Source organism: Prenolepis imparis, unplaced genomic scaffold (assembly GCF_030444845.1).
Source record: "Prenolepis imparis isolate NDT839.2.m4 unplaced genomic scaffold, iyPreImpa1.0 SCAF_3, whole genome shotgun sequence".
In the NCBI taxonomy this organism is placed as follows: domain Eukaryota; kingdom Metazoa; phylum Arthropoda; class Insecta; order Hymenoptera; family Formicidae; genus Prenolepis; species Prenolepis imparis.
The window spans coordinates 17,831,902-17,848,331 of record NW_028141161.1 but is presented as its reverse complement, the minus strand read 5'-3'; the positions used below and the strand labels follow the sequence as shown (position 1 = coordinate 17,848,331).

The 16,430-nt window shown below is 29.1% G+C and overlaps 1 protein-coding gene across 1 annotated transcript in view; it reads left to right on the top strand.

Annotated features, from left to right (window-relative positions):
- The first annotated feature begins 2,273 nt into the window (after positions 1-2,273).
- Karl (lipocalin/cytosolic fatty acid-binding protein Karl) overlaps positions 2,274-16,430 on the top strand; it is an 81,358-nt gene continuing 67,201 nt past the window's right edge. The window contains exon 1 of the mRNA XM_083033341.1: positions 2,274-2,665. Within this exon, the coding sequence (XP_082889467.1) occupies positions 2,510-2,665 (156 nt within the window). The 5' untranslated portion in view covers positions 2,274-2,509. The remainder of the gene's footprint in view (positions 2,666-16,430) is intronic.

The window sequence follows — 16,430 nt, the reverse complement described above, 5'->3', positions numbered from 1 at the left end:
AGAAGCGCGCTGGAGCTCTTAAACTTAGAGCTAGATGACCTGAATAACCAGATCTAAGGTCGTAAATCTTTTAAGTCATCCTTTTTTTGTCGGAGCGTAATCGATAAGTTCCGAGCCAAAATTAGACGACTCATTTTTACATCGTAAATAAATAAAAAATGCTAGTGTAACATAATCAGCTGAAAACTGTTTTAAATAATATGTTGTAATTCTTTAAACTCGATTAAAATTTTTGACAGTTATTTATCGCTGATTTCTGTCAAAAATATTAATCGAGTTTAAAGTACTATAACATTCTATTTAAAACATATTATTATATTCATTTTTATAACATATTCTTATTTCAAAAATTAATTAGCAAATTAACGCTTTATAATCAGCTGATTTCTGTCAAAAAATATTTATAAAGCGTCAATATGTTAATTAAAGTTTAAAATAATATATGTTATAAAATTTAAAATAATAATATGTTTTAAATAATATGTTATAACTCTTTAAACTCGATTAAAATTTTTGACAGTTATCAGCTGATTTCTGTCAAAAAATATTAATCGCAGATAAGGCATTATAACATATTATTTACAACATATTACTCTTTTAATTATTTTTAACATATTATTATTTTAAAATTTAATTAGCAAATTAACGCTTTATTAGTATTTTTTGACATGCATCAGCTGATTAAAGCGTTAATTTGCTAATTAAATTTTAAAATAATATGTTATAAAAATTAAAAAAATAATATGTTTTGAATAATATATATGTTATAATAAATTTAATTTGATTAATATTTTGGACAGTTATCAGCTGATTTCTGTCAAAAAATATTAATCGCGGATAAAGTATTATAACATATTATTCACAACATATTATTATAATTTAAATAATAATATTTTATAAGTAATATTAATATGTTTTAATACTTTATCCGCGATTAATATTTTTTGACAGAAATCAGCTGATAACTGTCAAAAATATTAATCGAGTTTAAAGTATTATAACATATGTCAATAACATGCCTTTTTTAGAAAGGGATTGCTTTTTTTATAAATATGTTTATTAAAAAAAGAATATATATATATATAATCTATAAATATAAATTCTTATAAATTCTAATAATTAATTTTTACTAGCGAAATGAACTAGTTAAGATTCGTTATAGGTATATCAAGTAAAATTTTATCGATATTATATGTTCAACACGTTTGCTTCGCACAAGTTGTTGCATGCTAATTTGTTACTGAATCGCCGTCGATTATTCATGATGAATGACAATTGATTCTTGTTTCGTATACGTGTACTATAGTACATAACTGAATTCCAGTGCCGCATGTCTTAAAAACTTATATTAATTAAAGCGTTGCTCGCGCATTAATTATATTACTATCGATTATATTTCTCTTCACTCTAATAGCCTTGACAACCATAATCATAATTCCATAATTATATAATTAATAATAATTAAAGAATTCTTAAACTTTTTCTTATTTTTTAAATCTTAAACAGTTATACATAACAAATATGTTTTTAATTTTTTCTTGAGAATTTTAATTAAAACAATGTAATTAAATTTAAAAAATTTGAAATATATGTATATATGTTTAATGAATATACATATATACTTGCATTGTCATGCTAATGCATTTTAATTATTGAATGTATGTTTAATATATGTAATACTGTTTGCTAACTGATAAAAATATCTTTTAATCTCTTTTAATATTATAATATTAAGTTATTAATTGAATAAATATTAATATTCTTTATCAACACACACATATACAAATATATAAAGAAAAATAATTTCTCGAAAAATATTACATCTCGATATAATTATAACAAAGTGTATTGTTCTTAGATCACTTTAAAATTAAGATTAAATAATTTTTATTTAATTTGAAATAAAGTTTGTTGAATTGCAAACGTGATGATAACCGTAAAATCAGCCCTGCTTATGCAAAATTGTCTTCGTTTTTTATGACTATATTATAACTGTAAAACCACCTCGTTGACTATCATTTCGCACGAGCGCAACATTTTACGAAGAACGACACGATCGTAAATTTTACAATCGTATAATTCGACAGTGAAAAAGTCGCAAAAGGTTCTTGCAGATCACATTTTCTTTTTGCTGATTTCGAGCTGGGAAACATATATAAATAACAAAACGGAATGAGCGACTCGCACGCAGCGAACACATCTCTTCAGCTATAAACGACGATCATACGCCTACGAGTCCTGGTTTCTGAGTCAGTCATGGGGATTCTACGCGTGGAACAAGTTGCCGATTGAAAACGAAAGAGCAGCAAGAATGCAAAGGGAGGAACGTGATAGTGGCAATCCCTCTCTTCGTTCGTATAGTAATAGTCATGAGTCGCATCCATTCTTCGTGCGCTCGTACATACGTGGCCTTTAGTCGCCTCGATGGTTGAGAAGAGACCGTGTCGTACGCGATCTTAGCTAGTCAGTTCGTGCGTCCTCGTGAACGGAATCTGAATGCCCGTCGAAGATGCATCTCAAAACGAGACGTTTGAAATTGTGTTGGATAACAATAGCGTTGCTCATCGGTCTTTTGATCGATGCCTCCGGCGGTGTTTGGAAGAGGCGGGAGGATAAGACCAAGTGTCCAAAAGTGAAGGGCATACGCAACTTTGACATGTCCGAGGTATGAGATTTCTCGTCACCTATGTTTTACCAACGAAAAAGATAATTAAACAATTATAATTTAAATATATATTTCTTTTACACTTGCATTATATATGTAATATTGCGCGAAGACATTGTTTCACATAGATAGATCAATAAATCGAATTTGCTCATGTTTTTACTGTAAATTATTCCAATTACGAATTATGCAGATCGCTCTCGCGAGTACAATGTTTTATTTTTCTAATTAAATTCGCTTATTTTTTCTCCTATGTTTTTTTTATTTCTACTTAAAAATGTTAATATAAAATATGGTCAGACATTTATTTTCTAAAATCGAGTGTTTTTAATTTTCATAATTTGATAAAAAATTAACTTTTTGAAAAAAATGTTTGAAAAATTGTTTTTTGTCTTGTGAAGAGAAATTTGTTACTACATTTTGTTCTTAATAATTAAAAATTTTTAATATGATTACAACTATTTTTATATGAATCGAAATTAATTTCTCTTCGTTATTTGTAACACTCGCGATATTATTCAATAAAGTTTACAACACTTTTCACTGATTGATAATTCAAATTCGTAATTTTGTCACATAATTTGACTATGTTATTTACATGAATACATCGATGTGCTTTATTCAATGTGTGATATACTATGAAACAGTATGAAGTGTATTGATATATTATCCGCTGCTGATGCAGCTTTGAAAATGGATATAATCTATGGAACATTTACCGTTGCCGAATATGTCTGTCGAATATTAATTGTACAGACTATGCAATCCACGACTATATTTATTAGGCGCAATATGCCGACTCTGTGCAATAATAATAGAGATTATCATTTCCCGTGTAATTAACAATAGCCGTTTGACATGAGATAGAAAATAATAATAATTGCTATGACGTTGACATTCCTATCAATAAACCGCAATGCATAGTATTACATGTATAATATTAACTTTTTGTTTATTCAATGGATTTTGAATAGAGATATGGAATTAATAACTACAATTGGGCAAACATTTTAGTGTATGTATGAATAAATTATTAATCTTAATTTTATTTTTAATAATTTTATATTTTTTGACAATTAAAACAAATCCTGGCCATTAAATTAAAGAAATTCTATCTCAACGCGAAATAAAAATTCGAGACCAGCCAAGTATCACGTAATATCTTTTGCTTTGTGTTCTGTGAGATTTTCTTTATTATTTTTCGTCAGATTTTATATCAGCTTTATGCACACACGAATGTCAAACATGAGAAAAGCAGAATATAATAATTTTTTTTTAATCAAGAATTAATTTAAAGAATAAATTTATGAAGTAACTTTAATTACAATACAAATTATAGATATACAACAAAAACTGTATGAAAATTATATATAGAATTTGATTTAGATTTTTTATTTTTGTAATTAGAAATTCTTTATATGCAAATTCTACATACTTTGTTTTTAACATAAATTATAGTTTAATATTAATTTAAAAAATTACAACTAATCAAATAATAGCTAAATGTAAAAATATTTTACAACAATATATTTTATTGCTAAAATTATTATTATTTCAACAGAAACCGATTATAACTCTAAATACATTTATACTATTTAATAATAAAGATGAAGCATAAGATCTAATGTTTAACAAAATGTTTATAATTAATTAATCCTAATAAATCTCATAAAACAAATACGTGTAATACATATGTGTATAAATATTTAAAATTTTATTTGACGATTATACTACTTGCAAATGGTAAATATATAAAATGCTACATTTACTGATCTCGCATTTGCACAGATTTTCTTTTCAAGGTAATGTTCGGCGTATTTATATTTAGATCAGTAGACTATTTCGGATATACATACGGCATACGGCATACGGCATTCCACATACAACTAATTTTCGTTGATTTTTTTTTCAAAAAACAATGAATGAATGAATATACTTCAAGATCTCTAAAAAAGGCATATTAACATTGTTAACTGAGTAAATTAAATTTGTATTGAAGTTTAGAGGTTGTAGGTTTTGGAAGAAGCTTTCGAACGCGCTCAGGATATGTATGAAGCTAGCATATCACACACATTTCATTGAAAATCATAAATAATTAAGAGTTCTGGCTTTATTTTCAATAGTTCTTAGAGATCTTGATAGTAACTATAAAAAATAAATAATTCTGGCGATTAAACGAAAGAATAAAATAAGGACAAACTGACACGCCAACTTCACACAGCATATTACTTTGTCCTACGATATTTTCCTTATCAATAATTGTACGAATAAAAAGATTTATTGTTCTACAAGAATTCTAAGAAGAGTTCTGTCTCCTAAAAATAAAAAATATTATTTAAAACCAAATAAACACCAACAAATATCTTACTTGAATATATCAAGTAAAACGTAGCTCGATTTTCAAGAATTCTACTTATTACGAAATAATTTTGGTATAGTTCTGAGCATGTACAATGCTTTTCCAAAGAGTTCTGATAATAAAAACAATTAGAAAATTTTTTAAACAAATATTTTATCCAAAAAACATTTAGAATATAAAGGTGATCTGCTGGTTGTAGTTCGAGAGTTTTGCTTCTTATGAAACAGTTCTCGTATAGTTATAGAAATGTACAATGCCCTTCCAAAAAGTTCTGATGATAAAAATAATTATAAAATTTTTTAAACAAATATTTTAACCGAAGAATTCGTATTTTCGAATATAACAATAATCTACTGGTTGTATTTCGAGAGTTCTGCTTCTTGTGAAACAGTTCTCGTATAGTTATAAACATATACAACGCGCTTCCAAAAAGTTCTGATGATGCAAATAATATTATAAAATTTTTTAAACAAATGTTTTATCCAAAAAACTCGTTTTATTATATACAATTAGTCGCTTGTACTTTTTAATACAACAATTATGCAGATTACTTTTAAACCAAACAGATTCGAGTGTACAAATTCTTTTATTTAATACACATAATGTAAGTCTGCGTTTTATAGTGTCCGCGGCTATAAAATATCGATTTTTTAATATTTTAAATACAGCCAAAAATTCATTGCTTGTTTTTCTTTAATAATACAATGTATGCAAATTACTTTTATACCAAACAAATTAGACTTTACAAATTTTTTTATTTAATACACATAATATAAGTTTGCGTTTCATAAGATCTGCGACCTTAAAGAATCGATTTCTAATATTCTAAAAAAAGCTAAAAATTTATTGCTTGTTTTTTTTTAATAGTACATTGAATGTAGAACACTTGAATACTTTCACACCAAACAAATTAGAGCCTACAAATTTTTTCATTTAATACATATAATATAATTCTGCGTTTCATAAGGTCCGCGGCTTTAAAGTATCGATTTCTAATATTCTAAAAAAAGCCAAAAATTAATCGGGTGTTTTTTATAATAGTACCATTTATGCAAATTACTTTTATATCAAACAGATTCGGGCGTACAAATTTTTTTCATTTAATAAACATAATATAAGTTTGCGTTTTATAAGGTCCGCGGCAATAAAATATCTTTGAATATAAATAATAAAAGATATTTGATATTCTAAAGAGAGCCAAAAATTCATCGCTTGTTCTTTTTAATAGTACATTTTATGCAGATTATTTTTATACCAAATATATTCGAGCTTATAAATTTTTTCGTTTAATACACATAATATAATTCTGCTTTATATAAGGTCCGCGGTTATAAAGTATCGATTTTGAATATTCTAAAAAAAGCCAAAAATTAATCGAATGATTTTTTTAATAATATATTTTATGCAGATTTCTCTTATACCAAACAGATTTGAGCGTACAAATTTTTTCGTTTAATACACATAATATAATTCTGCTTTATATAAGATCCGCGGTTATAAAGAATTGATTTTGAATATTTTTAAAAAAGCCAAAAATTAATCGATTGTCTTTTTTAGTAGTATATTTTATACAGATTACTATTATACCCCAAACAGATTCGAGCGTACAAAATTTTTGGTTTAATACACAAGGTATAACTCTTTGTTATATAGGGTTCGCGTTAATAAAGTATCGATTTTTAATATTTTAAAAAGAGCCAAAAATTAATTGATTGTTTTTTTTAATAGTACATTATATGCAGACTATATACAGAATTATTTCTGTACCAAATAGATTCGAGCCTCCACATTTTTTCATTTAATACATATAATATGAATCTGAGTTTTAATAGGTTGGCGGCTATAAAGTATCAATTTTTAATATTTTAAAAAGAGCCAAAAATTAATCTTTCATATATTTTAACAGTACATTGTCTACACATTATGAAGGTACCATCAGCATACCAGCCTACAAACTTTTTGATATAATATACGTAATATAATTGTAGTATTATACACGTAATAAAATTGTGCGCCGTATGGGAATCGCGGTTTAAAAGTTTTAATTTTCAATATTTTAAAACGCGCCAAAAATTATTCTTTCATATATTTTAACAGTACATCGTTTACACATAATGAAGGTACAATCAGAATACTAGCCTACAAACTTTTTGATACAATATACGAAATATAATTGCGCGCCGTATGTAATCACGGCATAAAAGTTTTAATTTTCAATATTTTAAAACGAGCCAAAAATTAATCTTTTATATATTTCAACATTACATTATATGCAAATTATGATGGTACCATCAGCATACCAGCGTACAAACTTTTTAGTATAATACACGTAAGATAAATGTGCGCCGTATGGGAATCGCGGCTTAAAAGTTTTAATTTTCAATATTTTAAAACGCGCCAAAAATTATTCTTTCATATATTTTAACAGTACATTGTCTACACATTATGAAGGTACCATCAGAATAACAGCCTACAAACCTTTTGGTATAATACACGTAATTTAATTGTGCGCCGTATGGGAATCGCGGATTAAAAGTTTTAATTTTAAATATTTTAAAACGCGCCAAAAATTATTCTTTCATATATTTAACAGTACATTGTCTACAATTTATGAAGGTACCATCAGAATACCAGCCTACAAACCTTTTGGTATAATACACGTAATTTAATTGTGCGCCGTATGGGAATCGCGGATTAAAAGTTTTAATTTTCAATATTTTAAAACGAGCCAAAAATTAATCTATTATATATTTCAACAGTACATTATATGCACATTATGATGGTACCATCAGTATACCAGCGTACAAACCTTTTGGTATTATACACGTAATAAAATTGTGCGCCGTATGGGAAGCGCGGCTTAAAAATTTAATTTTCAATATTTTAAAAAGCGCCAAAAATTATTCTCTCATATATTTTAACAGTACATTGTCTACACATTATGAAGGTACCATCAGCATACCAGCCTACAAGCTTTTTGATATAATATACGTAATATAATTGCGCATCGTATGTAATCGCGGCTTAGAAGTTTTAACTTTCAATATTTTAAAACGAGCCAAAAATTATTCTATTATAAATTTTAACAGTACATTGTCTACACATTATGAAGGTACCATCAGAATACCAGCCTACAAATCTTTTGGTATAATACACGTAATTTAATTGTGCGCCGTATGGGAATCGCGGATTAAAAGTTCTAATTTTCAATATTATAAAACGCGCCAAAAATTATTCTTTCATATATTTTAACAGTACATTGTCCACATATAATGATGGTACCATCAGCATACCAGCCTAAAAACTTTTTGATATAATATACGTAAAATGAATCCGCGGAGTATAAGGTCAGCGGCTTAAAATTATAATTTTCAATATTTTAAAACGCGCCAAAAATTATTCTTTCATATATTTGAACAGTACATCGTCTACACATTATGAAGGTACAATCAGAATAACAGCCTACAAACCTTTTGGTATAATACACGTAATTTAATTGTGCGCAAATTTTCTAATTTGATAAATATAAAATAAGGATGCGTCGACCAGGGTAGGCGTCAAAAAAGTATCAAGTTCTAATATTTTAAGACGAGCCAAAAATTCATCGATTATACATTGTAATAGTACATTGATTAAAGAATCTTTTGGTTCCAAGCAGACACCAGCGTACGAACTTTTTCATTTGCTATACATAAAATAATGTTGCGTCGCATAGGGTCAGCGGTAAAAAGTATCGATTTCCAATATTTTAAGACGAGCCAAAAATTCATCGATTATACATTTTAATAGTACATTGATTACAGAATCATTTGGTACCAAGCAGACAACAGCGTACAAACTTTTTCATTTGCTATACATAAATTAAGGATGCGTCGCATAGGGTCAGCGGTAAAAAGTATCGATTTCTAATATTTTAAGACGACCCAAAAATTCATCGATTATACATTTTAATATTACATTGATTACAGAATCTTTTCATACCAAACAGACACCAGCGTACAAATTTTTTAACTTGATATACATAAAATAAGGTTGCTTCGCATAAGGTCAGCGGTAAAAAGTATCGATTTCCAATATTTTTAGACGAGCCAAAAATTCATCCATTATACATTTTAATAGTACATTTAATACAGAATCATTTGGTACCTAACAGACACCAGCGTACAAATTTTTTAACTTGATATACATAAAATAAGGTTCCGTCGCATAGGGTCAGCGGTAAAAAGTATCGATTTCCAACATTTTAAGACGAGCCAAAAATTCATCGATTATACATTTTAATAGTACATTGATTACAGAATCTTTTGGTACCAAGCAGACAACAGCGTACAAACTTTTTCATTTGCTATACATAAATTAAGGATGCGCCGCATAGGGTCAGCGGTAAAAAAGTATCGATTTCTAATATTTTAAGACGAGCCAAAAATTCATCGATTATACATTTAAATATTACATTGATTACAGAATCTTTTCATACCAAACAGACAACAGCGTACAAATTTTTTAACTTGATATACATAAAATAAGGTTGCTTCGCATAGGGTCAGCGGTAAAAAGTATCGATTTCCAATATTTTTAGACGAGCCAAAAATTCATCGATTATACATTTTAATAGTACATTTAATACAGAATCATTTGGTACCAAACAGACACCAGCGTACAAATTTTTTAACTTGATATACATAAAATAAGGTTCCGTCGCATAGGGTCAGCGGTAAAAAGTATCGATTTCCAACATTTTAAGACGAGCCAAAAATTCATCGATTATACATTTTATTAGTACATTGATTACAGAATCTTTTCGTACCATGCAGACACCAGCGTACAAATTTTTTAATATGATAAACATAAAATAAGGATGCGTCGCACAGGGTCCGCGTCAAAAAATTATCGATTTCCAATATTTTAAGACGAGCCAAAAATTCATCGATTATACATTTTAATATTACATTGATTACAGAATCTTTTGGTACCAAACAGACACCAGCGTACAAATTTTTTAACTTGATATACATAAAATAATGTTGCGTCGCATAGGGTCAGCGGTAAAAAGTATCGATTTCCAATATTTTAAGACGAGCCAAAAATTCATCGATTATACATTTTAATATTACATTGATTACAGAATCTTTTGGTATCAAACAGACACCAGCGTACAAATTTTTTAACTTGATATACATAAAATAATTTTGCGTCGCATAGGGTCAGCGGTAAAAAGTATCGATTTCCAATATTTTAAGACGAGCCAAAAATTCATCGATTATACATTTTAATAGTACATTGATTACAGAATCTTTTGGTACCAAGCAGACAACAGCGTACAAACTTTTTCATTTGCTATACATAAATTACGGATGCGTCGCATAGGGTCAGCGGTAAAAAGTATCGATTTCTAATATTTTAAGACGACTCAAAAATTCATCGATTATACATTTTAATATTACATTGATTACAGAATCTTTTGGTACCAAACAGACACCAGCGTACAAATTTTTTAACTTGATATACATAAAATAACGTTGCATCGCATAGGGTCAGCGGAAAAAGAATCGATTTCCAATATTTTAAGAAGAGCCAAAAATTCATCGATTATACATTTTAATAGTACATTGATTACAGAATCATTTGGTACCAAACAGACACCAGCGTACAAATTTTTTAACTTGATATACATAAAATAATGTTGCGTCGCATAGGGTCAGCGGTAAAAAAGTATCGATTTCCAACATTTTAAGACGAGCCAAAAATTCATCGATTATACATTTTAATAGTACATTGATTACAGAATCTTTTGGTACCAAACAGACACCAGCGTACAAATTTTTTAACTTGATATACATAAAATAACGTTGCGTCGCATAGGGTCAGCGGTAAAAAGTATCGATTTCCAATATTTTAAGACGAGCCAAAAATTCATCGATTATACATTTTAGTAGTACATTGATTACAGAATCTTTTGGTACCAAGCAGACAACAGCGTACAAACTTTTTCATTTGCTATATATAAATTAAGGATGCGTCGCATAGGGTCTGCGGTAAAAAAGTATCGATTTCCAATATTTTAAGACGAGCAAAAAATTCATCGATTATACATTTTAATAGTACATTGATTACAGAATCTTTTGGTACCAAACAGACACCAGCGTACAAATTTTTTAACTTGATATACTAAAATAATGTTGCGTCGCATAGGGTCAGCGGTAAAAAGTATCGATTTCCAATATTTTAAGACGAGCCAAAAATTCATCGATTATACATTTTAATATTACATAGATTACAGAATCTTTTGGTACCAAACAGACACCAGCGTACAAATTTTTTAACTTGATATACATAAAATAACGTTGCGTCGCATAGGGTCAGCGGTAAAAAGTATTGATTTCCAATATTTTAAGACGAGCCAAAAATTCATCGATTATACATTTTAATAGTACATTGATTACAGAATCTTTTCGTACCATGCAGACACCAGCGTACAAATTTTTTAATATGATAAACATAAAATAAGGATGCGTCGCACAGGGTCCGCGTCAAAAAATTATCGATTTCCAATATTTTAAGACGAGCCAAAAATTCATCGATTATACATTTTAATATTACATTGATTACAGAATCTTTTGGTACCAAACAGACACCAGCGTACAAATTTTTTAACTTGATATACATAAAATAATGTTGCGTCGCATAGGGTCAGCGGTAAAAAGTATCGATTTCCAATATTTTAAGACGAGCCAAAAATTCATCGATTATACATTTTAATAGTACATTGATTACAGAATCTTTTGGTACCAAGCAGACAACAGCGTACAAACTTTTTCATTTGCTATACATAAATTAAGGATGCGTCGCATAGGGTCAGCGGTAAAAAAGTATCGATTTCTAATATTTTAAGACGAGCCAAAAATTCATCGATTATACATTTTAATATTACATTGATTACAGAATCTTTTCATACCAAACAGACACCAGCGTACAAATTTTTTAACTTGATATACATAAAATAATGTTGCTTCGCATAGGGGCAGCGGTAAAAAGTATCGATTTCCAATATTTTTAGACGAGCCAAAAATTCATCGATTATACATTTTAATAGTACATTTATTACAGAATCATTTGGTACCAAACAGACACCAGCGTACAAATTTTTTAACTTGATATACATAAAATAAGGTTCCGTCGCATAGGGTCAGCGGTAAAAAGTATCGATTTCCAACATTTTAAGACGAGCCAAAAATTCATCGATTATACATTTTAATAGTACATTGATTACAGAATCTTTTCGTACCATGCAGACACCAGCGTACAAATTTTTTAATATGATAAACGTAAAATAAGGATGCGTCGCACAGGGTCCGCCTCAAAAAATTATCGATTTCCAATATTTTAAGACGAGCCAAAAATTCATCGATTATACATTTTAATATTACATTGATTACAGAATCTTTTGGTACCAAACAGACACCAGCGTACAAATTTTTTAACTTGATATACATAAAATAAGGTTGCTTCGCATAGGGTCAGCGGTAAAAAGTATCGATTTCCAATATTTTTAGACGAGCCAAAAATTCATCGATTATACATTTTAATAGTACATTTATTACAGAATCATTTGGTACCAAACAGACACCAGCGTACAAATTTTTTAACTTGATATACATAAAATAAGGTTCCGTCGCATAGGGTCAGCGGTAACAAGTATCGATTTCCAACATTTTAAGACGAGCCAAAAATTCATCGATTATACATTTTAATAGTACATTGATTACAGAATCTTTTCGTACCAAACAGACACCAGCGTACAAATTTTTTAACTTGATATACATAAAATAAGGTTGCTTCGCATAGGGTCAGCGGTAAAAAGTATCGATTTCCAATATTTTTAGACGAGCCAAAAATTCATCGATTATACATTTTAATAGTACATTTAATACAGAATCATTTGGTACCAAACAGACACCAGCGTACAAATTTTTTAACTTGATATACATAAAATAATGTTGCGTCGCATAGGGTCAGCGGTAAAAAGTATCGATTTCCAACATTTTAAGACGAGCCAAAAATTCATCGATTATACATTTTAGTAGCACATTGATTACAGAATCTTTTGGTACCAAGCAGACAACAGCGTACAAACTTTTTCATTTGCAATACATAAATTAAGTATGCGTCGCATAGGGTCAGCGGTAAAAAAGTATCGATTTCTAATATTTTAAGACGAGCCAAAAATTCATCGATTATACATTTTAATATTACATTGATTACAGAATCTTTTCATACCAAACAGACACCAGCGTAGAAATTTTTTAACTTGATATACATAAAATAAGGTTGCTTCGCATAGGGTCAGCGGTAAAAAGTATCGATTTCCAATATTTTTGGACGAGCCAAAAATTCATCGATTATACATTTTAATAGTACATTTATTACAGAATCATTTGGTACCAAACAGACACCAGCCTACAAATTTTTTAACTTGATATACATAAAATAAGGTTCCGTCGCATAGGGTCAGCGGTAAAAAGTATCGATTTCCAACATTTTAAGACGAGCCAAAAATTCATCGATTATACATTTTAATAGTACATTGATTACAGAATCTTTTCGTACCATGCAGACACCAGCGTACAAATTTTTTAATATGATAAACATAAAATAAGGATGCGTCGCACAGGGTCCGCGTCAAAAAATTATCGATTTCCAATATTTTAAGACGAGCCAAAAATTCATCGATTATACCATTTAATATTACATTGATTACAGAATCTTTTGGTACCAACCAGACACCAGCGTACAAATTTTTTAACTTGATATACATAAAATAATGTTGCGTCGCATAGGGTCAGCGGTAAAAAGTATCGATTTCCAACATTTTAAGACGAGCCAAAAATTCATCGATTATACATTTTAGTAGCACATTGATTACAGAATCTTTTGGTACCAAGCAGACAACAGCGTACAAACTTTTTAACTTGATATACATAAAATAATTTTGCGTCGCATAGGTTCAGCGGTAAAAAGTATCGATTTCCAATATTTTAAGACGAGCCAAAAATTCATCGATTATACATTTTAATAGTACATTGATTACAGAATCTTTTCGTACCATGCAGACACCAGCGTACAAATTTTTTAATATGATAAACATAAAATAAGGATGCGTCGCACAGGGTCCGCGTCAAAAAATTATCGATTTCCAATATTTTAAGACGAGCCAAAAATTCATCGATTATACATTTTAATATTACATTGATTACAGAATCTTTTGGTACCAAACAGACACCAGAGTACAAATTTTTTAACTTGATATACATAAAATAAGGTTGCTTCGCATAAGGTCAGCGGTAAAAAGTATCGATTTCCAATATTTTTAGACGAGCCAAAAATTCATCCATTATACATTTTAATAGTACATTTAATACAGAATCATTTGGTACCTAACAGACACCAGCGTACAAATTTTTTAACTTGATATACATAAAATAAGGTTCCGTCGCATAGGGTCAGCGGTAAAAAGTATCGATTTCCAACATTTTAAGACGAGCCAAAAATTCATCGATTATACATTTTAATAGTACATTGATTACAGAATCTTTTGGTACCAAGCAGACAACAGCGTACAAACTTTTTCATTTGCTATACATAAATTAAGGATGCGCCGCATAGGGTCAGCGGTAAAAAAGTATCGATTTCTAATATTTTAAGACGAGCCAAAAATTCATCGATTATACATTTTAATATTACATTGATTACAGAATCTTTTCATACCAAACAGACAACAGCGTACAAATTTTTTAACTTGAAATACATAAAATAATGTTGCTTCGCATAGGGTCAGCGGTAAAAAGTATCGATTTCCAATATTTTTAGACGAGCCAAAAATTCATCGATTATACATTTTAATAGTACATTTATTACAGAATCATTTGGTACCAAACAGACACCAGCGTACAAATTTTTTAACTTGATATACATAAAATAAGGTTCCGTCGCATAGGGTCAGCGGTAAAAAGTATCGATTTCCAACATTTTAAGACGAGCCAAAAATTCATCGATTATACATTTTAATAGTACATTGATTACACAATCTTTTCGTACCATGCAGACACCAGCGTACAAATTTTTTAATATGATAAACATAAAATAAGGATGCGTCGCACAGGGTCCGCGTCAAAAAATTATCGATTTCCAATATTTTAAGACGAGCCAAAAATTCATCGATTATACATTTTAATATTACATTGATTACAGAATCTTTTGGTACCAAACAGACACCAGCGTACAAATTTTTTAACTTGATATACATAAAATAATTTTGCGTCGCATAGGGTCAGCGGTAAAAAGTATCGATTTCCAATATTTTAAGACGAGCCAAAAATTCATCGATTATACATTTTAATAGTACATTGATTACAGAATCTTTTGGTACCAAGCAGACAACAGCGTACAAACTTTTTCATTTGCTATACATAAATTAAGGATGCGTCGCATAGGGTCAGCGGTAAAAAGTATCGATTTCCAATATTTTAAGACGAGCCAAAAATTCATCGATTATACATTTTAATATTACATTGATTACAGAATCTTTTGGTACCAAACAGACACCAGCGTACAAATTTTTTAACTTGATATACATAAAATAACGTTGCATCGCATTGGGTCAGCGGAAAAAGAATCGATTTCCAATATTTTAAGACGAGCCAAAAATTCATCGATTATACATTTTAATAGTACATTGATTACAGAATCATTTGGTACCAAACAGACACCAGCGTACAAATTTTTTAACTTGATATACATAAAATAATGTTGCGTCGCATAGGGTCAGCGGTAAAAAAGTATCGATTTCCAACATTTTAAGACGAGCCAAAAATTCATCGATTATACATTTTAATAGTACATTGATTACAGAATCTTTTCGTACCATGCAGACACCAGCGTACAAATTTTTTAATATGATAAACATAAAATAAGGATGCGTCGCACAGGGTTTGCGTCAAAAAATTATCGATTTCCAATATTTTAAGACGAGCCAAAAATTCATCGATTATACATTTTAATATTACATTGATTACAGAATCTTTTGGTACCAACCAGACACCAGCGTACAAATTTTTTAACTTGATATACATAAAATAATTTTGCGTCGCATAGGGTCAGCGGTAAAAAGTATCGATTTCCAATATTTTAAGACGAGCCAAAAATTCATCGATTATACATTTTAATAGTACATTGATTACAGAATCTTTTCGTACCATGCAGACACCAGCGTACAAATTTTTTAATATGATAAACATAAAATAAGGATGCGTCGCACAGGGTCCGCGGCAAAAAATTATCGATTTCCAATATTTTAAGACGAGCCAAAAATTCATCGATTATACATTTTAATATTACATTGATTACAGA